The sequence below is a fragment of the Pollachius pollachius genome (genome assembly GCF_949987615.1).
Source record: "Pollachius pollachius genome assembly, chromosome: 14".
Classification (NCBI taxonomy): domain Eukaryota; kingdom Metazoa; phylum Chordata; class Actinopteri; order Gadiformes; family Gadidae; genus Pollachius; species Pollachius pollachius.
In genome coordinates this window covers 22,844,980-22,869,399 of record NC_136947.1, presented here as the reverse complement: position 1 = coordinate 22,869,399, position 24,420 = coordinate 22,844,980, and the positions used below count along the sequence as shown (strand labels likewise).

The window sequence follows — 24,420 nt, the reverse complement described above, 5'->3', positions numbered from 1 at the left end:
AATATGAGAGCGCACACTCAAAGGATTACTGTCGTCCAATCACCATCCCCCACCCTTCCCTGGTCGCCCTGTGAGTGAGCTAAGCGGAGAGCTGGAATAGGGACTGAGATAGATTATTATTTTATCTAATATTTGTATCAGATTGCACTTTGGCAATGTGAATGTCCGTTTTCCATGCCCGCAAAGCCCTTTGAAAATTCAGTCAGAAAACAGAGAGAGAGTAAGAGCATGTCTCAGGTATCAGTGGGGAATTAATTGAAAAGGGTGATTGACAGAAAGGTGAACCGGCAAAACGTGGCCTGGGATCAAATAAAGGTGTCAATCACAGGGGAGATGGTGGGGAAAGGTTGACAGCACAGGTAGCAGAGCAGTTAGGGGGAGTGAGAAGACCCCAGCTGACAGGAATGCACCCAACCAGTAATGGAAACAGAAACGCATTAGATAACGGCTATTTTTAAAACCCCAGCAGAAAGCCCAATCACGTGAGCTCACCTCGCAGTGGGGAAAAAAATAACATCAAAATGCGTAAGCAGGAATATTAAATCGACCATGTAAATAATATAGTATCAAATAGATAAACCACACACATACAGGTAGAGCTGGTGAAAACAGTTGGGACTACAGTAACTATGAATGGCATCCGTGTGCTAGGATACACTTTCCTTCTACTCTTACTATGATGGTATATAAATATACTGTATACATTACAGACGGCGCCATCTCAGGGATGGCCTAAGGAAAGGGACTTTAGAGCCACTGGCTTCTGAGTAAAGAGGATTCCCACTGCGCTGCATTTACAGATCATCTCCTGGCAGACGAGGGGAAACCGAGGAATTCTGTTAACAGAATGGAACGGGTGGGGGGATAAAAGAACATCACACACGCTAATCTCCGCCGGGTCCGACCACCAAACAGGGTCAGAGGAATAAAGCGTTTTAACCTAATTTCTCCCTTCCATTTCCACAGCCCCCACCTCCAGACGCACTCCTGCACGGCCCCCAGAGAGATGTACAGCTGGAGATGAAAGACAACAGGCAAGTGAGAGAGGACAAGAGAGTTCCACCACACACACACACACACACACACACACAGATATACAGCATTAGTATTTGACAATGAAGCCATGTGAGATTTTATGTTGTTTTTCAGTGGAAAACCAACGCCGACCATTAATATTATTTCCCCTTCACGTAAAGGATTAGGCTACCACTAAATAAATATACAATATACATAGAAACAGGGCCACAGTGTTATAAATTTGCACAATACTAAAAATATAGATATGTGTGGAAGATGGGGTTGGCGTCGTGAGCTCCTTCAATCTAATCCCGTTATTGGTAACTGACTCGTAACATGGACCAGCGCACTTCGAGACAAACGCTTGTTAACGACACTACGGCGACCCCTGCTGGACCGAACACACAAGGGCCCGAAGAAGAGGCCCGTGTCATTTCCATTCATAATGGTAATTTAAAGTAACCGATTCAAAAGATGGATCCACAGTACATCGAGTAGCTTATTAAGACTTTCCCAGTAAATAAGATCAAGACGTTTTAAACCTTTAAAGAACGCTTATTGACAAGAGGGACACTTCATAGTCAGACAAACTATTTTAATGACAAGCTGGGGAAGACATTTCCTTGGATTGCAGCATCGTATAAAAATCGGGCAAAACAACTTTGTTAAGACACACAAATCACACATGTTGATGGCAGTTAAATTAAGGGATGGTCTGGTACTGGGGGGGGCATCAAGCTGCCTGCGGCTTTTGGAGAGGAGGCAAACGCCAGTCCTACAGATGTAAAGCCCGGGGGCCCGAGAGAGTCCTCCCGTGGGGCGGGGCCCCTGGGTGTGCGGCCCCGTGCCGGGCCAGGTCCGGCAGAGGGGAGCCGGGCAGGTGCCGGCTGCTGGTGACGGGGGCGTGGCGCAGCTCCACCACGGCGAGGACCGGCTTAGAGCGCCGGCGTCTCCACGCCCGCCTGCCCGCCCGGCCGGCGCCGGACGGGGGGTGGGTGGCCGTCGCCGGTGGCAACGGGGACAGCCCCGGGCACAGCCCCCGGGGGCAGACCCCGGCTGCCACGCCGCAGAAGGAGGGCTCGTCGGAGTGGGAGGAGCTGCCCTCCGAGCTGCCCTCCGAGCGGTGGTCCGTGAAGGACGGCCGCAGCGTCCGCACCCAGTGGCCCCCCACCGAGCCCGACGGCAACGCTCCGCTGCAGGTCAGCAGGGCGCCGGGAGGGGGCGGCACGGTGCAGCCTGCTGGGACCCCCCCCTCCTGATGGATCAACTGCAACCACACAGAGAGACGCCAAACGTCAGGAGGGGGGCCGAGGTGAGGAGGGGGAGAGGGGGAGAGGGGGAGAGGGAGAGAGGTGAGGAGGGGGAGGACAGGGGGAGAGGGAGAGAGGGAGAGAGGTGAGGAGGGGGAGGACAGGTGGAGAGGGAGAGAGGGAGAGAGGTGAGGAGGGGGAGAGGGGGAGAGGTGAGGAGGGGGAGGACAGGGGGAGAGGGAGAGAGGGAGAGAGGTGAGGAGGGGGAGGACAGGGGGAGAGGGAGAGAGGGGGAGAGGGAGAGAGGGAGAGAGGTAGAGGTATAGAGGTATAGAGGTAGAGGTATAGAGGTATAGAGCTAGAGGTATAGAGGTATAGAGGTAGAGGTATAGAGGTATAGAGCTAGAGGTATAGAGGTAGAGAGGTAGAGGTATAGAGGTATAGAGGTAGAGGTATAGAGGTATAGAGCTAGAGGTATAGAGGTAGAGGTATAGAGGTAGAGGTATAGAGGTATAGAGGTAGAGGTATAGAGGTAGAGGTATAGAGGTAGAGGTATAGAGGTATAGAGCTAGAGGTATAGAGGTATAGAGGTATAGAGGTAGAGGTATAGAGGTAGAGGTATAGAGCTAGAGGTATAGAGGTATAGAGGTAGAGGTATAGAGGTATAGAGCTAGAGGTATAGAGGTATAGAGGTAGAGGTATAGAGGTATAGAGGTATAGAGGTAGAGGTATAGAGGTAGAGGTATAGAGCTAGAGGTATAGAGGTATAGAGGTATAGAGGTAGAGGTATAGAGGTAGAGGTATAGAGCTAGAGGTATAGAGGTATAGAGGTATAGAGGTAGAGGTATAGAGGTATAGAGCTAGAGGTATAGAGGTATAGAGGTAGAGGTATAGAGGTAGAGGTATAGAGGTAGAGGTATAGAGGTATAGAGGTAGAGGTATAGAGGTAGAGGTATAGAGGTAGAGGTATAGAGGTATAGAGGTAGAGGTATAGAGGTAGAGGTATAGAGGTAGAGGTATAGAGGTATAGAGGTAGAGGTATAGAGGTAGAGGTATAGAGGTAGAGGTATAGAGGTATAGAGGTAGAGGTATAGAGGTAGAGGTATAGAGGTAGAGGTATAGAGGTATAGAGGTAGAGGTATAGAGGTATAGAGGTAGAGGTATAGAGGTATAGAGCTAGAGGTATAGAGGTAGAGGTACAGAGTTATAGAGGTAGAGGTATAGAGGTTTAGAGGTATAGAGGTAGAGGTATAGAGGTAGAGGTATAGAGGTATAGAGGTATAGAGGTATAGAGGTAGAGGTATAGAGGTATAGAGGTATAGAGGTATAGAGGTAGAGGTATAGAGGTAGAGGTATAGAGGTATAGAGCTAGAGGTATAGAGGTATAGAGGTAGAGGTATAGAGGTATAGAGGTAGAGGTATAGAGGTATAGAGCTAGAGGTATAGAGGTAGAGGTATAGAGATAGAGGTATAGAGGTATAGAGGTATAGAGGTAGAAGTATAGAGGTAGAGGTATAGAGGTAGAGGTATAGAGGTAGAGGTATAGAGGTATAGAGCTAGAGGTATAGAGGTATAGAGGTAGAGGTATAGAGGTATAGAGCTAGAGGTATAGAGGTATAGAGATAGAGGTATAGAGGTATAGAGGTATAGAGGTAGAAGTATAGAGGTAGAGGTATAGAGGTAGAGGTATAGAGGTATAGAGCTAGAGGTATAGAGGTATAGAGGTAGAGGTAGAGGTATAGAGGTATAGAGTTATAGAGGTATAGAGGTAGAGGTATAGAGGTGTGGTTATGGACCAGGACAGGTCACATGTCTTTTAGAAGCACACCATCTCCCACTCATGGGATCAACTATTTCAACCATTTGTAAACGACATTGCCTCTATGGATGTTGTCTTTATTCATCATTGTTCTGTCCTTGGATGGATCAGGGTTCAGACGCAGTGTCTCGGTTACTTACTGTTTTGTTGTCTGCAGATTCCTGAGTGCAATCCTTTGGAGGGTCTGGATAAATAATAGAGACATATGTTTTGAGTAAATGCTTGTGTTACACTGATCCTTACATTTCGGTAACGGTTCAATGGTTTGATCCCAGCCAAAAGGCTCTGGGTTCTAACCCAATATCCACAGTCCACCCACATACATACATAGTCCCATTCAAGAACGCTTAAAAACTCATTCACTATTTTGTCATCGTGGATTTATATCCAGCTTGTGACGTCCCCTGAGTGGTTTGGGCAGACAGAACTGTCTTTACATCAATACACTACAAAGACATCACATGTGTACATGTTGAGGATGCCACTGCATTTCACCCAGTGAATTACAAATCCAAGTTGAAGGGAATGCATTAGCATAATATATAATAAAATAAAATATTTAATTTTTTAGCATGGCGACTTTTTCATTCTGAATACTTGTCCTGCTGTTGAATTTTATATATGTCTGGAATTTGAATTGTGAATGAACTGTAATATTCAATGTGAAGCCCCAAGAGGTTAATTGATTTTTACAGAGCAAAGGACCCTCTTTTCGGATAAGACTCCACATCTATATCTCATCTCAAGAGGGGGTCTACCTGTAGCCAGCTGGATGGGGTCACAGTGGAGGAGAGGATAGGAAGCACGCCTGGGCAAGAGGACATTGTCACACACTGACTTCAGTGGTCTGTCAGGAAGGAAACATTAAGAAATTCACATAACGTACCGCTGAACCACGCACCGTACAGACCATTCCACTGTTTAAGATCTGATTATGTATACTGGGTGGCCCCGCCCATTCTGCCGTCGATTTGAGTTCGCCCTGCACAAGGGTCAGGAGAAGAGCAATACATTTCTTTCTGCTTCCGATCTGTTTTTGCGGGAGCTAATCACCAAGCTGGCTTTTCCCCTTGGCACGCTATTGGCTATTTTAAAACAATGACCACAGGGAAGCGTCGGCAAGCAGCCAACCTCGTACAGAGTCAGTTGACCGAGGCCCGTTGATCACGCCTCTGGTGCTGAAGAAAAGGACAGCAGCTTCCCCAGACCAACCCCAATCTACGACTGGGCTTGGTCTGGCAATAGCCAGACTACTGATTATGGTCTCCCTCCACTGTCTATAATATTATCTATCTATAATCATCTCTAATGCATCAACATTTTACTGATCTTATTATGTATAGATATATTTGCTGTACATTTTTGTTTGGATTTAATTGTCATGTTGACATTTTTTGATACAACTGTTTTTTGATATCATGGTCCTGTACTTCCTGTTGTTACACCACCATTTCCCATCTGGGATGAATATAGTGCATCTTATTTTAGATTCCATCGCAGGATATGCAGACGGTGGTTGCCCCAGTTACCTCTCAGGGCAGCAGTGGCTGCTGTGGCTCCTGGCCAGAGGCCGAGACTGTTGGCTCTGGGAAGGCGGTCTTGGGGGTAGGGGTGGTGCGGACGAGTTGCTGAGGTGGGTGGCCAGCACCGCCGTACCGAGCAGCACACACAGCAGCAGACACATCAGCAGGTAGCTTGTTCTGTCCGACACCTGCACATACACACTGACGGTTAGCATGGGCGAGATGGGAATGAATGCCGGCTCGGCACCACGGCACCACAATGGGAACATAAATAGGCAACATACCTTTTTCATTGTTTGCATCGAGAGTTTATTCCAGACCACTTTCGATGGATCTTTACAGTTAATAAACAACGTTCTACGTGGAAAGGGGAGGGGCTGCGTGGGAAGATGGTGAGAGAGGATGGCTTCCCTCATGCGGAAAGTACGTTCTGCGAGGTTGTGATTACAAAAGCGCCATGATTGAAGAGAATACCGACAAACCGATACCCTTATGAACTTCCTTCTCAGGACTTCTTGCTCCTCTAAGATTTTGCAACTTTCTGAAATCTTTGGGGTTAATTTGTTCTGATCAGATTCCCCCAAACATGGAGACCCCACTGGGCTCAACCGATGGATGTTCAGTGACCAAACTGACAGCGCATTGAGCAGAAGACCGGTCCGTCTGCAAATGGTTGTGAGGAAACTTGTTGTGAGGTCTGCTGCCAGCCTAAGGGGAGGTGTGGGCGTGGTCACCTGGCTCTACAGCAGGTGGACTCTGAGGGTGGGCGTGGTCACCTGGCTCTGCAGCAGGTGGACTCTGGGGTTGGGCGTGGTCACCTGGCTCTGCAGCAGGTGGACTCTGGGGGTGGGCGTGGTCACCTGGCTCTGCAGCAGGTGGACTCTGGGGGTGGGCGTGGTCACCTGGCTCTGCAGCAGGTGGACTCTGAGGGTCAGGGTGGGCGTGGTCACCTGGCTCTGCAGCAGGTGGACTCTGAGGGTCAGGGTGGGCGTGGTCACCTGGCTCTGCAGCAGGTGGACTCTGGGGGTGGGCGTGGTCACCTGGCTCTGCAGCAGGTGGACTCTGAGGGTGGGCGTGGTCACCTGGCTCTGCAGCAGGTGGACTCTGGGGGTGGGCGTGGTCACCTGGCTCTGCAGCAGGTGGACTCTGAGGGTCAGGGTGGGCGTGGTCACCTGGCTCTGCAGCAGGTGGACTCTGGGGGTGGGCGTGGTCACCTGGCTCTGCAGCAGGTGGATTCTGGGGGTGGGCGTGGTCACCTGGCTCTGCAGCAGGTGGACTGTGGGGTGGGCGTGGTCACCTGGCTCTGCAGCAGGTGGACTCTGGGGGTGGGCGTGGTCACCTGGCTCTACAGCAGGTGGACTCTGGGGGTGGGCGTGGTCACCTGGCTCTGCAGCAGGTGGACTCTGAGGGTGGGCGTGGTCACCTGGCTCTGCAGCAGGTGGACTCTGGGGGTGGGAGTGGTCACCTGGCTCTGCAGCAGGTGGACTCTGGGGGTGGGCGTGGTCACCTGGCTCTGCAGCAGGTGGACTCTGAGGGTGGGCGTGGTCACCTGGCTCTGCAGCAGGTGGACTCTGAGGGTCAGGGTGGGCGTGGTCACCTGGCTCTACAGCAGGTGGACTCTGAGGGTCAGGGTGGGCGTGGTCACCTGGCTCTGCAGCAGGTGGACTCTGAGGGTCAGGGTGGGCGTGGTCACCTGGCTCTGCAGCAGGTGGACTCTGAGGGTCAGGGTGGGCGTGGTCACCTGGCTCTACAGCAGGTGGACTCTGAGGGTGGGCGTGGTCACCTGGCTCTGCAGCAGGTGGACTCTGAGGGTCAGGGTAGGCGTGGTCACCTGGCTCTACAGCAGGTGGACTCTGAGGGTTGGCGTGGTCACCTGGCTCTGCAGCAGGTGGACTCTGAGGGTGGACGTGGTCACCTGGCTCTGCAGCAGTTGGACTCTGGGGGTGGGCGTGGTCACCTGGCTCTGCAGCAGGTGGATTCTGGGGGTGGGCGTGGTCACCTGGCTCTGCAGCAGGTGGACTGTGGGGTGGGCGTGGTCACCTGGCTCTGCAGCAGGTGGACTCTGGGGGTGGGCGTGGTCACCTGGCTCTACAGCAGGTGGACTCTGGGGGTGGGCGTGGTCACCTGGCTCTGCAGCAGGTGGACTCTGAGGGTGGGCGTGGTCACCTGGCTCTGCAGCAGGTGGACTCTGGGGGTGGGAGTGGTCACCTGGCTCTGCAGCAGGTGGACTCTGGGGGTGGGCGTGGTCACCTGGCTCTGCAGCAGGTGGACTCTGAGGGTGGGCGTGGTCACCTGGCTCTGCAGCAGGTGGACTCTGAGGGTCAGGGTGGGCGTGGTCACCTGGCTCTACAGCAGGTGGACTCTGAGGGTCAGGGTGGGCGTGGTCACCTGGCTCTGCAGCAGGTGGACTCTGAGGGTCAGGGTGGGCGTGGTCACCTGGCTCTGCAGCAGGTGGACTCTGAGGGTCAGGGTGGGCGTGGTCACCTGGCTCTACAGCAGGTGGACTCTGAGGGTGGGCGTGGTCACCTGGCTCTGCAGCAGGTGGACTCTGAGGGTCAGGGTAGGCGTGGTCACCTGGCTCTACAGCAGGTGGACTCTGAGGGTTGGCGTGGTCACCTGGCTCTGCAGCAGGTGGACTCTGAGGGTGGACGTGGTCACCTGGCTCTGCAGCAGTTGGACTGTGGTGTGGACTGTGGGGTGGGCGTGGTCACCTGGCTCTACAGCAGGTGGACTCTGAGGGTGGGCGTTGTCACCTGGCTCTGCAGCAGGTGGACTCTGAGGGGCAGGGTAGGCGTGGTCACCTGGCTCTACAGCAGGTGGACTCTGAGGGTGGGCGTGGTCACCTGGCTCTGCAGCAGGTGGACTGTGGTGTGGACTGTGGGGTGGGCGTGGTCACCTGGCTCTGCAGCAGGTGGACTCTGAGGGTCAGGCCCAGCACCAGCTCAGTGATGTTCTCCAGCTGGCCTCCCAGTGCCCTGATGGAGTCCGTCTGCCGTTGCTCCTGAGGTCAGGAGGGAATCAGCCACGCATGAGAGAGACAGGTACACATGTTTATTATCTATTAGGGTTTTCTCTGTTTTAAACCATGAATCTACAATGATGACACACACACACACACACAGACACACACACACACACACACACTCTGACTCTTATATACCTTTTCTTTCTTTCACTCTTGAGGGAATTGACCTTACTTTGACTGTCTAAGCATTCTGAGAAAATATTTTTGTTGAGGAGCTACTTTGATGCATTTTAAATTGTTCGCCTTAGTTAGCATCAGGCTAACCATCACAGTAAATGGCCCTAGTGTTTGTAGGGCGCGGCTCATTGTACTGCAGCAGTGGCTACCTGCTCCTCTGCCACGCGCGACGTGTTCTGCAGCTTCAACACCGTCTTGTTGAAGGCCCTCTGCATCTCCTCCATCTGCTTCCTGTATCTGGAGGTCCAACAGGAAGTCAACCCACATGCACCATCTCCCTCTTCAGCATCAGTGTGTTGGTGTGTGTATGTGTGTGTGTTGGTGTGTGTGTGTGTTGTGGCAACCCGTCCCCAACCCCTCGGGTTGGGCGGCCCAGGGGAGAGGTCGTGGAGGGCGTGTACCGCCCATACCCAGCAGACGGAGCCCGAGGGCGTCCATTACGTCACCCTAATCGGCCAGATAGAGAACACCTGCGGCGGGGAACGAGGAGGAAGAGGTACCCTTTAAAAGGCTGTGTCTAACCCTAACCCTGTCCTTAAGGGGAGTTGGAGACACGGCAGGACCAGAGAACCCCCAGAACCCCGTACGGACGAGAGGACGACAGGATTTAACTGAGCCGTTCCCGGCAAGTCCAAAGGAGGACGCACGCCGGCCAAGGGCCGACTGCCGTGGATCGGAGCCCCAGACGGACCTCCCTCTCCCGGAGAGACCAGAACATTGACCCCTTTTTTCATGGCTTACGGAGCCACAGTATGATTATTGTTTTCCCCGCGTTGGATCCTCATTCACGCGGGTTTCTGTTTCACTACGAATAAATGCCCTTCCGGGCTTTCAACCAGCCGTGACGTGTGGTAATTCCTGCCTGACCGAGACATTCCTGGGGCCGGGTTGCCACATATGGTAGAGAATGCAGGCACTTTGACATGCAGCCCACCCGCCGATGCAGAACCCGGAAGGAGCCACAGCCGCGGCCGCCGCCCAGCTTCAGCAACGGGACCAAGCCCTGGCCGCCGCCACCCAGAGAGACACCGCCGGCAGCCTAGTCCTTCTCTGGGAGGCAGTACTACGACTCACCCAGCAAGTGGTGCGCAGACCCCCGACTGCCGCACCGACCAGCCGCCTCACCAAACTTGGGCCGGATGACGACGTGGAGGCCTACCTAGAGGTATTCGAGAGGACGGCCCGACGGGAGAGTTGGCCGGAGGACCAGTGGGTTCACATCCTGTCCCTCTTCCTAACCGGACCCGCACAGAAGGCCAGCCAGGACTTGACGCCGGAGCGTGCCAGCCAGTACCTGACACTGACACAGGCAATACTGGCCAACTATGGCCATAGCCTCGCTGCCAGGGCCCAGCACTTCCACGACTGGCGATTCGACATTCGAGGCACCGTACGGACTCAGATTTCCCAACACGGAAGGCTGATCCGGAGATGGCTCGCGACAGGTGAAGGACAAAGCCTCCTGGATCGGGTGCTGATAGATAACACCATCCGTCAGCTCCCGCCAGATGCCCGGAGAACCCTTGCCCACAACCACGCCGACACGGTGGACGAGCTGGTCTGGCAGCTCGAGAACTGGCAGGTGGCTCAACAGCTGAGTGTCAGCACCCGGAACCCGTCGCGGCCCGCCGAGCCGCGTAGGGGCCGACGAGATCCGGAAGCCGGACCACAGTCGCCCCCACCGAGGCCGACAGTGTACCTGAAGCAGGGATGTGTTCTTGCCTTCGGCCTTCGCCGACGGGGGATGGCCCGGACCGTGTCTCCTGGCCACCTGTTCAGCACATGAGAAACCCGGGGCCCCAACTCTCCTGGTGTGGGTGGGGAATAAGGACACTGAGGCCCTCCAGACACCGGCAGTGTAGTGACCCTCCTATGCCCAGACCTAGAGGGTGGACGGGGGGGGCGAGCCAATAGAGGTCGCTTGTGTGCATGGGGACACCCGCACGTGTGAGACTTGTCACGTGGTCGTGCGGACCCCCCGAGGGGGTCTATGTGACACGGGCCGGGATCGTGCCTAACCTTCCCGTACCCCTACTCATAGGCAGGGACTGCCCCATATTCCACCGACTGTGGAACCCCGTCCCGGGTTCCCGACCCCTGCGGGACCAGCCATGACGGCCCGGGCGAGCGGTCCGACCCGCTAATGGGGCTCGACTGGCCCCCTCAACCCCAGCGGAATCGTCAGCGGAGGACAGCGGGACCAAGGAGGACGGACCCACCCCGCCGGGTACCCCAGCCCACTCGATGGGAGGACCCCACCGAGCGGAGTTGGCGGGACCACCCCTGGACAGACCGGCCCACAGGGAGGAGCCGAGAGCTCCCCTCTCACCGAGTTTTCAGATTTTTTCCCGACCGGAGGGGGGAAGAACGGATCGACCCGGACAGTTCGCCAGCGCCCAACTACAGGACGACGCCCTGAAGCACGCCTGGAGCCATGTCCTCGCCCATGAAGGCCAAGAGAGGGAGTCGGTGAGTTGCCTGCAAGACCCTCACTTCAGCACCAAGGGGGGCCTGCTATATCGGGGAGTAGAGAAGGGGGCGAAGGTGACCAAACAACTGGTAGTACCCCGGCTATATGTTAGTAAGGTGCTGTTCATGGCCCACTCCCACCTGTTAGGGGCCCATTAAGGCATGGATAAAACCAGGGAAAGGATTTTATCTTGGTTTTATTGGCCCGGGGTGAAAGGAGATGTGGTTCGCTATTGTCAGACATGCCCCGAATGCCAGCGCACGGCCCAGAGACCCTCGGTCCGAAACCCTCTGATCCCCATGCAGATCATTGAGGTCCCGTTCGACCGGATAGCTCTGGACATTGTCGGCCCTCTCCCAAAGACCAGCAGGGGACATAGATACATCCTAGTCGTGGTTGATTACACCACCAGGTACCCCAAAGCCCTACCCTTCTGCGCCGCCACCACCAAGGCGGTAGCTAAGTAGCTAATGTTGCTGTTCAGTCGGGTAGGGTTGTCCAGCGAAGTCCTGACCGACCAGGGGTCCTGTTTTATGTCCCCTCGGTGTACCACCCCCAGACCGACGGGCTCGTGGAACGCTTCAACAAAACCCTAAAGCAAATTTTTAAGAAGGTCATGGACACAGACGGGAAGAACTGGGACCAGCTCCTGCCCCACGTACTCTTTGCCGTCCGCGAAGTACCCCAAGCCTCTACGGGTTTTTTTCCCTTTGAGTTGCTGTATGGAAGACGACCCAGTGGACTCCTCGACCTCGCCAAGGAGGCGTGGGAGAGTCGACCGCCCCCCCCATCGCACCATGGTCGACCACGTGGAGCAGGTGAGGGACCGCATGGCCCAGGTCTGGCCCATCGTCCGGGACCACCTCCGGCAGGCCCAGCAGGCCCAGGCCCGGGTCTACAACCGGGGTGCCCAGCTACGCGTGTTCCAGCACGGAGACCTGGTCCTGGTGCTCATTCCGACGGCTGAGTGCAAATTCTTGGCCAAGTGGCAGGGGCCTTACGAGGTCGTTGACCAGGTGGGGGATGTGAACTACCAGGTATGGCAGCCCGGGAGACGCAAACCTCACCCAGCTATACCACGTCAATCTGCTGAGGTCTGGACCCTCCCCGCCGGTGCCGGCTCCCCTCGGTCTGGCCGCCCGGCGCGACATACCGGTGGTCCCCGTGGGGGACGACCTCAGTCCTGGCCAGAAGCAGGACCTTGAAGAGGTCATCCTTCAACACCAGGATGTCTTTTCGGAAATACCAGGGAGGACCACGGTAACACAGCACGACATTAAGACGGCACCCGGCATCACGGTGCCCGTCCCCCCCTACCGGGTCCCGGAAGCCCGTAGGAACGCCATCCGGGAGGAAGTCAGAATGCTCCAGCTCCGGGTCATAGAAGAGTCTCACAGCGCATGGGCTAGTCCCATCGTCTGGTCCTCAAACCCGACGGGACGTTCAGGTTCTGCAACGACTTCCGGAGACTCAATGAGGTCTCGGACTTCCGACGCCTACCCCATGCCCAGGGTCGTTGAGCTGATCGAGCGGCTCGGGCCGGCCCGCTACCTCACCACCCTGGACCTCACCAAGGGGTACTGGCAGGTGCCGCTCACCAGGACCGCTAGGGAGAAAACAGCGTTTGCGACCCCGGGGGGACTGTACCAGTACACGGTCCTTCCTTTTGGCGTCCATGGCACACCTGCCACATTCCAGAGGATGATGGACCAGATCCTTCTGCCTCACCAGGCGTACGCAGCCGCCTATATCGACGACATCATTATCCACAGCGCCAGCTGGGATATACACCTCAGACAGCTGCAGGCGGTCCTGGCGGAGCTGAGGAGGGCCGGGCTCACAGCCAACCCCACCAAGTGCCACCTGGGACTGGAGGAGACGTCGTACCTAGGATACCAGGTCGGACGGGGGAACGTCCGACCCCAGGAGAACAAAGTCGCCGCCATCCGGGACTGGCCCCGGCCCACCACCAAGAAGCGGGTGAAATCATTCCTGGGTTTGGTAGGGTACTACCAGAGATTTATCCCCGGCTTTGCCACTCTGGCCAGCCAACTGAATGACCTGACCCGAGGCGTCAACCAGCGGTGGAGGAGTGTGGCAACCCGTCCCCAACCCCTCGGGTTGGGCGGCCCAGGGGAGAGGTTGTGGAGGGCGTGTACCGGCCATACCCAGCAGACGGAGCCCGAAGGCGTCCATTACGTCACCCTAATCGGCCAGATAGAGAACACCTGCGGCGGGGAACGAGGAGGAAGAGGTTCCCTTTAAAAGGCTGTGTCTCCTGTCCTTAAGGGGAGTTGGAGACACGGCAGGACCAGAGAACCCCCAGAACCCCGTAGGGACGAGAGGACGACAGGATTTAACTGAGCCGTTCCCGGCACGTCCAAAGGAGGACGCACGCCGGCCAAGGGCCAACTGCCGTGGATCGGAGCCCCAGACGGACCTCCCTCTCCCGGAGAGACCAGAACATTGACCCCTTTTTTCATGGCTCACGGAGCCACAGTATGATTATTGTTTTCCCCGCGTTGGATCCTCATTCACGCGGGTTTCTGTTTCACTACGAATAAATGCCCTTCCGGGCTTTCAACCAGCCGTGACGTGTGGTCATTCCTGCCTGACCGAGACATTCCTGGGGCCGGGTCGCCACAGTGTGTGTGTGCGTGCGTGCGTGCGTGCGTGTGTGTGTGTGTGTTCCGCTCACCTCTGGCTGAGCTGCTCCAGGTAGCGTCCGCTGAGGGACATGTTCATCTCCAGGGACTTGATGCGGTTACTGAGCCTCATGAACACAGACTCCTTCAGGCTGGGCGCCTGCACTGAATGGCTGCTGCTCCCCTGGCGAGGGTCGCTCTGCTCCCCATCACTACCCAGTCCTCCACCATCACTACCCAGTCCTCCACCATCACTACCCACTCCTCCACCATCACTACCCACTCCTCCACCATCACTACCCAGTCCTCCACCATCACTACCCAGTCCTCCACCATCACTACCCAGTCCTCCACCATCACTACCCAGTCCTCCACCATCACTACCCAGTCCTCCACCATCACTACCAACTGCTCCAACCCCATCGTCACTACCTTCACCTCCACCATCAGTCGCTCCACCGTCACCATCCCCCCTAGAAAGGGGAACCAGCTCCTGGGGGAACCGGGCCTCTTCGGGGTCCATGCTGACAGGGGCCGGTGTGTGTGAGGGCCCCTTGTCCGTGTCCTGGAGCCTTTCTTTTTGAGCCATCCCAGCAGACGGAGCGGGCTCCTCAGCGGGCCGCGGGGTCGGAGGGTGGGGATGACTGTCTGCGTGGGGGGAGAGCGAAACGGCCACGGCCGACTCTGGAGGCTCATCAAACTCCTCGTCCCGAGGCTCCTCCTCGTCCCGAGGCTCAGCTGCTCCTCTCCCAGTCCCCCCCTCCGCTGAGGAAGGCTGTGGGGGGGGAGGAGGAGCAGGACAGGAGGTGGTGGTCCTTACCGCCGGGACCATGGACGTCTGGCTGGGCTCCAGGAGGGGCGGGGGCTGAGGACCGGACCCTTGCACACCGCCCCCCACCACCGACCCCCCCGTGGCCTCTGAAGGACCGGGACCCATCGGCGTCCCCCCTCGCCCTTCCCCCAGGGGCGGGGGCGGTGGCGGTGTCGGTGCGGGGCAGGCGAGGGGGGGGAGGGGAGGCAGGAAGGCAGAGGAGGCTGGCGGAGGAGGAAGCGGAAGGGTCCCCCCCGCCGGGGTCTGGTACCCCCTCTCCTTGGCCACTGTGGCGGAACACTGCTGCCGGAGGTACTCTGGGAAGGAGGGCGCACACGACCAGGAGGAGGGGGACTGCTGCGAGTGGGGGTGTCCACAGTAGACTGAGGCCACCTCCTCCTCCTCCTCCTCCTCCTCCAGGAGGATAATGGTGGGGCCAATCGGTTCTTCCTCCTCGTGAGGCAGTGGAGTGACGATCTGATCCTCCTCCGAGGAAGGGGGCTCAGGATGGGTGGGGTCTGTGAGGACCTCCTCTAGGGAGAGGGTCTCATCTGGAGAGAGGGTCCCATCTGGAGAGGGGGTCCCATCTGGAGAGAGGGTCTCTTCTGGAGAGGGGGTCCCATCTGGAGAGGGGGTCCCATCTGGAGAGAGGGTCCCATCTGGAGAGGGGGTCCCATCTGGAGAGGGGGTCCCATCTGGAGAGAGGGTCTCTTCTGGAGAGAGGGTCTCTTCTTCCAAAGAGACGCCAGTGTCGGCGAGGCCTTCCAGCCCTTCAGCTTCATGCCTGGGAGAAGAAGGGCGATACAGAGGAGGATCAACAGTTGACTAAACGGTGACCTCTTAACGTGGAAGCTTTACACTCCTTACAGGGGAGAGGATCAGTGTGCTTCTGTAGTGAAGCACACTGTTTAATGGTAGATACAGTGGTAGACCAGACAATGTCATTGCTTTGGCTGAAAGTGTCTAGTTAAGCTGACAAGGGACAAAGTACCTAGTCAGTACCTTGTTGTTACCTAGCACCAGCTATGTCATGTCACCTGCCATAATATTCAACGTGATAACGCGAATACAGACCGCATCGTTCATAAGCCACACTTGGTAACTTCAAAAATAAACCTGTACCAAGGCCCCCGCAAGAAATGTCCAATTTTGAGTACATTAAATCATATGCCAAGGCCTGACAAGTTGCTGAAAGCTGCAAAGACTCAAAGACACACTTTGGATTTGAACTTTATTTGAAGTGTTTTGCATTGAAAAGCTGCAGCATCACAAATCACTGAGTCTGTGAAAAGCCTTTGAGATTCTGTGATGTTTAGATCTAAGGATTTCTGTGTGCTTGTCAGGATAGTGTCAAAGGCATACATGCGGGGCTCGATACAGCGGCCAAAATGGTCACATTTGTGATCCTTTTTGATGCAAGGCAATTTTTTCCTAGGTCATGTCGGTGCCAGTTAAACAACATCCAGCCCGATAGTAGGGATTAACAGCCGTCATGCAACATTTTAAATAGGTCTGTTGGGACAAATACATTTAATTAGGAAACGGTGGAGTTGGTTAAAACTCTACTTCTATTGGAAACACGCATCAAAAAGCCAAACTGCAATATAATGTTGTTGCTGTGTGGAGGAAGTAGCCGGCTTTAGATCAATTCTAGGTCCGAGACAGCCTCTGCTTCGGCAGAGCTTCAGTGTGAAGTGGGTCGCACAGACGACCCACGGGCCGCCCTGGGGAGGGCGCATCCAGACGTAAAAAGGAGGAGGCAGCCGATTATCACTAAGCGAATATTGATCCTGTCATAATATTTTTGAACGTAGTTTGCATAGAATAAAGGGCATAATCTGTGTGGAGCAGACCACCTGCTCATACACCTGTTTGTAGTCTCTATTCACGTAATTCCAGTTTTGTAATTAATAATGATACTCACCCTGGGAGAGAGTTTGGCGTTGTGATTGGTTGAGTCTGATTCATTGAGTCATGCTCTGATAGTTCGGTAGAGTTCACCTCCTGGGTCGAAGAGTTGCCTTCAAAACGTTAACCAGAGAGATAAACAAGCAATTAAAGAAGGCAATGACACAGAACCTGCAGAATAAGATATAAAAGACCCCGAGGAGTCGCTGGTAATCCCTCAAAATAACATCTCCAGGATTAAAGACTACGTCTTACCTCCACCCAGAACGTTGACAGCAAAGTCTGTCACCATGTTCAGAAGGACCTCTGGAAGGACAAGAGCGTTAAACTCAAAGCACATTGCTATAATAGCAGCTCTTCATGTGATTGGCTGGGAAGTAGAAATGTGTCATGACTTACCCTTGGCTGAACCAATCAAATCTTTCGAAAACTTCAATTCACCAGCCACATACCCAGGAGGATATTCTTGGGAGATTCAGATATTTAGATTTACAAGACGTCTACAAATCGGTCGCTACATTTCAAGAGTACTTTGCTGCAGTCATTTGTAAGCAATATAATTGTGATTAGCTAAAAACAATAATTCTCCCACACTCAAATAGGGTACAACAGGTTGTCATTTCATTCATGTACTAACAAATCAGGAACGCAGTTTAAACATCAATTCGGACTTTGGACAGATGCTCTTCTTAACCTCTAGCATTAGTATCTGGGTATGTGGGTCAATGAACTCACCCAGGTCAAAGTCCTGGTCGTCGGTCCGATCGTGTGGATCCGTGTTCTCCTCGTATTCCTCCACCATGCTGGTTCCAAACACCCTGCAAGGTCAAAGGTCTTCTGTGAGCAGCTCAGTTGTCCCCACCATGAGCTTAACCAACTCAAAGGGTAAATCCTTTACTCCTTTACCTCAGAGAGCCACTAGAGGGCAGACTGAGCTCAGGTTATGAAAAGTCCCGCCCACCTTGTGGATCACACTTGGACATTAGAAGATGAAAAGTTGTGCCAATGCAGCAAGAGCCAGACAGCTCCAATTTAAGTTTCATTTGGATTCTCCAGGAAATAATCCTGCCAGGGTTTTCCATCAAGAAATATTTAATTGGTATAAAAAATGAGTACAACTACATCCGTACAGAAAATTAAACAGATTGAAACATATTATAGTAGGATAGCTAGTTCTGCTGCTTTTTGCTCTTTCTATGAGCAACATTCTACACCAGATAAGTAATGTTCACTATTTTTACAGTCACTATTGTGACATTTTTCAACCAATTAGATTCATTTCTGAAAAGTTTTAATTAAATTGTATTTTATTAATTAAAGTGCAGTTTTTTTTCAATTAAAAAGACTGCAACCTCAACTTCCTAAATGAGCTCCATTGTGTCCCATATAACTCCTTCTGTTTCTCAGGTCCAGGCGTAACGCAGGAGCAGGGTTCCTCGCTACAGGACCAATACCTGATGCCTTGTGCCACAGGGAAAAGGTGTCAAACATCTCTCGTTGAAGGTTGCCTTCTCACTTAAATGCATTGACTGGCACCCATTGCAATGCTGACAATCCCATGACGGAGGGATCCCCCCTCTGCATACCTCCTCAAGATTTCTTCCTTGCTAATTAATTAAATCATTATACAAATTATTTTCCCCATAGAAAATTACATTATAGGCCGTTTCTAAACGATAGGAATTCTGTCTATGGTTTAAATGAAATATCTAGCGCTGTTTACATTACGCTGCTTAAAACACGTTGAATGTTTAACAGAGCCAAGCTATGACATGGAAAGGGTCGCCAATGTCACACTTCATTCTGGAATTCAATTCTAGTCATTCTTTTTTTTTAAAGGGTCAATGGGAAATCGAACCTGCTCCTCAGATTTGTAAATATACCACTATATGGCGATGGTTTAACCCTACAGTACTAACCAGTAGGCTTGTTTGAGGCATTTCAGGAAAGAGGGAGAAGATTAGGAATAACGAGAATATGAGAAAGTTAATATTAAGTAATGAAAAATTCACAGAACAAGAGTAACCAAGTTTATGTTTTGATTGGCCCCCCTACTATTTGAGTGCGTGATTTTTAATTAACGTAGGTAAAATAAATTATTAGACCGTTCTTACCTTATAAGGCTTAGAGGACAGAAATGTTCTGAGCCAAAGTGAGAGACCAGCTCTACCTACGGGGAAAACATCACATTACAAGAAATAGGACCAACAGGGCCAAAGAGTATTCTTCATTATTTGAACACTCACACACACACACACACACACACACACACACACACACACACACACACAGACAGACAGACAGACACACACACAGACACAGACACACACACCCACACACAGACAGACAGACAGACAGACAGACACACAGACACACACACACACACAGACACACACACACACACACCTTGATGTATTTGGAGAACATCTGAAGAAGGGGATGCAGAGAGAAGAGGAGCAGAGAGGAGAACAAAAAGGAGAAGTAAGGGCAGGCAAATACTTTGAGAACCGTCGGTGCACATCTGGAGAAGTAAGCCAGGCAAGAGCTCAGTATATAAGGAGGAGACGGGGTATACTATGGTTTAACTTGTGTCTGTCGTAGCATCAGCATGGTCAATGTATATTCACTTGACTAGCTGTGTCTGTTCTGGTTCACTGACATTCCTAAACCGAACCGACACATTTAGTGCATTGACACATGATTCAATTTAGGAGCAACACCTGGTTTGTTTCCGACCGACAAAAGGGACACTTCCAAAGCAACTTCCATCTAATTCCAGATACAGATCACTGAGCGGCCAGCACATGACGCAACGCAACAATGACAGTGCATCCCTCTGTCGCCGCACTGCCCACACTGACCTTGATGTATTTGGCATAAAGGTGTTCATCCAATGGGAAGCTCTGGACTGTGCGCTCATCCCGCCCGTGAAAGGTGCCTAGTTTCAACCACTTATTGGTCGGATACCTTTAAGAAAGAACATTATTGGCCGGGACGGTCCTGTTTAGTAGGTTTTATCCATGATGTGTTCAGGGATGAAGATTCAATTAAAATGCAGATTTTAGTCACCGCAATCCCGACCTTGTGTGATATTTGACGTTAAAGTGCTCCGTAAGAAAGATAAAAACACTTGAAGAGAGAAGGTCCATCTATGTAATAGAGCCTTGTACCTCTGTACCAAGGCGTTACCACGACGATGGAATATTGTTCTCACCTGTTACTGATAGAGACCAGGAACTCCTGGGGGGTGGAGGAGAAGAGCTCAAAGTTAGCGATGTCCAACTGGGTCAGCTGGATTGGCTCACAGAGCTCGATGATGAACCTGAGGGACACAGCACAGTCCAGGATTATTAACCTCACTCTACTACAGAGGATGGACCCGAACCGCACCGCCAGGTACAGACTGTGTGAAACCGGATCGTTTCTACATAAAGCCCCAGCTTCTATCTCCACTGGACCACATAGGTCGGTTTTGCATCGCAAAGATTTAAAAGAAAGAGTCTGCGCTGATTTCAGGGATTTGCGTTCTTGTGATCATACATGGAGTTCTTAATGCAGTGAGGCACAATGCGGTTGCATTGTACTAAATAAACCCTTTTGTTAAGGTTCACGCTGGCATCGGGCGGTACATGTCAGTATTTGGGTTGTGGGCAAATATGCGGCTTATACTACAGAGCGGCATTTTGTGCAGGGATTCCCCATGAAGCATTGTGGCGGCTTAAAGGTCCTACACAGGCCTCAAGCATGAGTAGAAGATATATCCAGGATGAGGCAAACATGGTGTTTGGGTTTATGGACACCATTGTAAATCAGCGGTTGGAGTGGCGTTATTTCATGTTTAGACAACAGCCCTTTAGAAGTCTCAACACGATTGCAAAGCCAACGTTACGTTAGCCATGAAAAGATAATCACTGCATTCAGCCATTCATACTGTATAGATGCCGGTCTGAAATAGATAGGCGGCCGCCGTCACAATGCTTCACGGGAAATCCCTGCTGTGTAGAACACACACAAATCCGTTGGCACGGAGTTAGACATCAAGGTATTTTTCTACCACGTGACCCCAGAGGGGCTCCGTAGAAATAAATCAAGCGCATACCATATCTTATTGCTGCAGGGGTTCAGCATGTACAGGTCCATGTTCTCCTTCAGTATGGCCGACGTGCTCTGCGTACGAAAGAACCAAACAGGGAAATTGGTTTAATTCATTTGCTTCTACGACCACACACACACACGCACACACGCACACACACACACACACCCACACACACATACACACACACTTCAGTCCAGCCTACCTTGGCCTCAGGATTGGCTCCTAGGATTTTGGCGCCGCACTCCACTGAGGCGTAGTTGTTGAAGTTCTTTGGCATCTTCTTGAACAGATGGCCGCCAGCGCCCCCTTTGGTGGGGGAAGGAGTAGCCTGAACTGTGGGAGACGACGAAACAGACGCCGTTCAAAATGAAAACTGATGCTTTTACCCGAAGTTGGAACTGTGTCAGAGGTGACCTGAATGGCTTACTGGGAGAGGAGGTTCCCTGCTCCTCCTCCACCTCCTCCATCATCTTCCTCATGTCTCACCCTGCTCCTCCTCCTCCATCATCTTCCTCATGTCTCACCCTGCTCCTCCTCCTCCTCCTCCACCTCCTCCATCATCTTCCTCATGTCTCACCCTGCTCCTCCTCCTCCATCATCTTCCTCATGTCTCACCCTGCTCCTCCTCCTCCTCCTCCTCCACCTCCTCATGTCTCACCCTGCTCCTCCTCCTCCATCATCTTCCTCATGTCTCACCCTGCTCCTCCTCCTCCTCCTCCTCATGTCTCACCCTGCTTCTTCTCCACCTCCTCCATCATCCTCCTCATGTCTCACCCTGCTCCTCCTCCTCCACCTCCTCCATCATCTTCCTCATGTCTCACCCTGCTCCTCCTCCTCCATCATCCTCCTCATGTCTCACCCTGCTCCTCCTCCTCCACCTCCTCCATCATCTTCCTCATGTCTCACCCTGCTCCTCCTCCTCCATCATCCTCCTCATGTCTCACCCTGCTCCTCCTCCTCCTCCTCCACCTCCTCATGTCTCACCCTGCTCCTCCTCCTCCATCATCTTCCTCATGTCTCACCCTGCTCCTCCTCCTCCTCATTTCTCACCCTGCTCCTCCTCCACCTCCTCCATCATCTTACTCATGTCTCACCCTGCTCCTCCTCCACCTCTTCCTCATGTCTCACCCTGCTCCTCCTCCACCTCCTCCTCATGTCTCACCCTGCTCCTCCTCCACCTCCTCCTCCTCCTCATGTCTCACCCTGCTCCTCCTCCTCATTTCTCACCCTGCTCCTCCTCCACCTCCTCCATCATCTTACTCATGTCTCACCCTGCTCCTCCTCCACCTCCTCCTCATGTCTCACCCTGCTCCTCCTCCACCTCCTCCTCCTCCTCCTCATGTCTCACCCTGCTTCTTCTCCACCTCCTCCATCATCCTCCTCATGTCTCACCCTGCTCCTCCTCCTCCTCCTCCACCTCCTCCATCATCTTCCTCATGTCTCACCCTGCTCCACCTCCTCCATCATCCTCCTCATGTCTCACCCTTCTCCTCCTCCACCTCCTCCTCCTACTCATGTCTCACCCTGCTCCACCTCCACCATCATCCTCTTCATGTCTCACCCTGCTCCTCCTCCTCCATCATCTTCCTCATGTCTCACCCTGCTCCTCCTCCACCTCCTCCTCCTCCTCCTCATGTCTCACCCTGCTTCTTCTCCACCTCCTCCATCATCCTCCTCATGTCTCACCCTGCTCCTCCTCCACCTCCTCCTCCTCCTCATGTCTCACCCTGCTCCTCCTCCACCTCCTCCTCCTCCTCATGTCTCACCCTGCTCCTCCTCCACCTCCTCCTCCTCCTCATGTCTCACCCTGCTCCTTCTCCACCTCCTCCATCTCCTCCATCATCTTCCTCTTCCACTCGTCGAAGGTGGGGATGTCCTCTGGGTCCTTGCCGCCCACAGCGGGGTCCGTCTCGGGGGCCGCAGACGGAGGGCCCTATAGCGGACCCAAACCAGGCGTAAGAGGGAGCTCCAGGGGGGGACACGAGGGGGGGACACGAGGGGGGTCCGCCGGGCTGTACCCTGACCTGCACGCTGTGCGACGCCCTGGCCCCCAGGCCAGCCTCGGGGGGCCCTGGGGGAGCCCCTGCAGTGTAGGCGTCCGACGTGTTCTCCATCAGCACCGGAGGACTACGGGAAGGACCAGAAAGGAGTGGTTCTAAAACAATGGACGCATGGTTCTAAAACAATGGACGCATGGTTCTAAAACAATGGACGCATGGTTCTAAAACAATGGACGCATGGCATGGTTCTAAAACAATGGACACATGGCATGGTTCTAAAACAATGGACACATGGCATGGTTCTAAAACAATGGACACAGGGCATGGTTCTAAAACAATGGACGCATGGTTCTAAAACAATGGACGCATGGCATGGTTCTAAAACAACGGACACATGGCATGGTTCTAAAACAATGGACACATGGCATGGTTCTAAAACAATGGACACATGGCATGGTTCTAAAACAATGGACACATGGCATGGTTCTAAAACAATGGACACATGGCATGGTTCTAAAACAATGGACACATGGCATGGTTCTAAAACAACGGACACATGGCATGGTTCTAAAACAATGGACACATGGCATGGTTCTAAAACAATGGACGCATGGCATGGTTCTAAAACAACGGACGCATGGCATGGTTCTAAAACAACGGACACATGGCATGGTTCTAAAACAATGGACACATGGCATGGTTCTAAAACAACGGACACATGGCATGGTTCTAAAACAACGGACACATGGCATGGTTCTAAAACAACGGACACAGGGCATGGTTCTAAAACAACGGACACATGGCATGGTTCTAAAACAATGGACACATGGCATGGTTCTAAAACAATGGACACATGGCATGGTTCTAAAACAATGGAAACATGGGATATTCCAAAACACTTACAGCTGCTTAAAAGAAAAAAAAAGGCAAATAACCACACAATAACGCAATATGTTAAAAGATATAAACAGATGTAATATCTGATTTTTCTTCATATGTGTAACCATCATAGAACCCACCTGGTGTCTTCGTAGAGGGTGGAACCAGCTGAAACACAGTCGGCTGGGGGGAGATGATCCACAACGTTCTGCTCTATTCCAGCCCCACCGGAGGCATCCGGGTCTGAAACACTGGGAGAGCAAATCATGGGCATCACTCACACCAAGAGAGAAGAGAGGGAACCGAGAGGCCAACGGGTTTAAAGAGCGTAGGCAAGCCACTGTGGAGCGCCAGGTTCAGGCCCCACTGGGGTCTATGCTGCATGTGGGGCCCCACTGGGGTCTATGCTGCATGTGGGGCCCCACCTGGGGTCTATGCTGCATGTGGGGCCCCTCCTGGGGTCTATGTTACATGTGGGGCCCCACCTGGGGTCTATGCTACATGTGGGGACCTACCTGGGGTCTATGCTACATGTGGGGCCCCACCTGGGGTCTATGCTGCATGTGGGGCCCCTCCTGGGGTCTATGCTGCGTGTGGGGCCCCACCTGGGGTCTATGCTGCATGTGGGGCCCCACCTGGGGTCCTATGTTACATGTGGGGCCCCACCTGGGGTCTATGCTACATGTGGGGCCCCACCTGGGGTCTATGCTACATGTGGGGCCCCTTCTGGGGTCTATGCTGCGTGTGGGGCCCCACCTGGGGTCTATGCTGCATGTGGGGCCCCACCTGGGGTCTATGCC

The 24,420-nt window shown here is 53.4% G+C and overlaps 1 protein-coding gene across 3 annotated transcripts in view; it reads right to left on the bottom strand.

Moving 5' to 3' along the window:
- Nucleotides 1–1,626: 1,626 nt before the first annotated feature.
- The window catches only part of LOC307086348 (SUN domain-containing ossification factor), a 28,012-nt gene continuing 5,218 nt past the window's right edge, over nt 1,627–24,420 (bottom strand). For 2 of the 3 annotated variants that reach the window (XM_079751528.1, XM_079751529.1), the window contains exons 5-24: nt 23,761–23,871; nt 22,766–22,868; nt 22,548–22,674; nt 20,944–21,074; nt 20,745–20,812; nt 19,860–19,967; nt 19,507–19,612; nt 19,052–19,072; nt 18,760–18,815; nt 17,381–17,463; nt 17,045–17,110; nt 16,901–16,951; nt 16,662–16,758; nt 13,980–15,521; nt 8,961–9,048; nt 8,506–8,610; nt 5,616–5,797; nt 4,845–4,933; nt 4,227–4,270; nt 1,627–2,284 (exon numbers count right to left, since the gene is read on the bottom strand). In XM_079751528.1, the coding sequence (XP_079607654.1) occupies nt 1,793–2,284; nt 4,227–4,270; nt 4,845–4,933; nt 5,616–5,797; nt 8,506–8,610; nt 8,961–9,048; nt 13,980–15,521; nt 16,662–16,758; nt 16,901–16,951; nt 17,045–17,110; nt 17,381–17,463; nt 18,760–18,815; nt 19,052–19,072; nt 19,507–19,612; nt 19,860–19,967; nt 20,745–20,812; nt 20,944–21,074; nt 22,548–22,674; nt 22,766–22,868; nt 23,761–23,871 (3,670 nt within the window). In that variant the 3' untranslated portion in view covers nt 1,627–1,792. The remainder of the gene's footprint in view (nt 2,285–4,226; nt 4,271–4,844; nt 4,934–5,615; nt 5,798–8,505; nt 8,611–8,960; nt 9,049–13,979; nt 15,522–16,661; nt 16,759–16,900; nt 16,952–17,044; nt 17,111–17,380; nt 17,464–18,759; nt 18,816–19,051; nt 19,073–19,506; nt 19,613–19,859; nt 19,968–20,744; nt 20,813–20,943; nt 21,075–22,547; nt 22,675–22,765; nt 22,869–23,760; nt 23,872–24,420) is intronic. The other variant, XM_079751530.1, reaches the window with a different exon arrangement.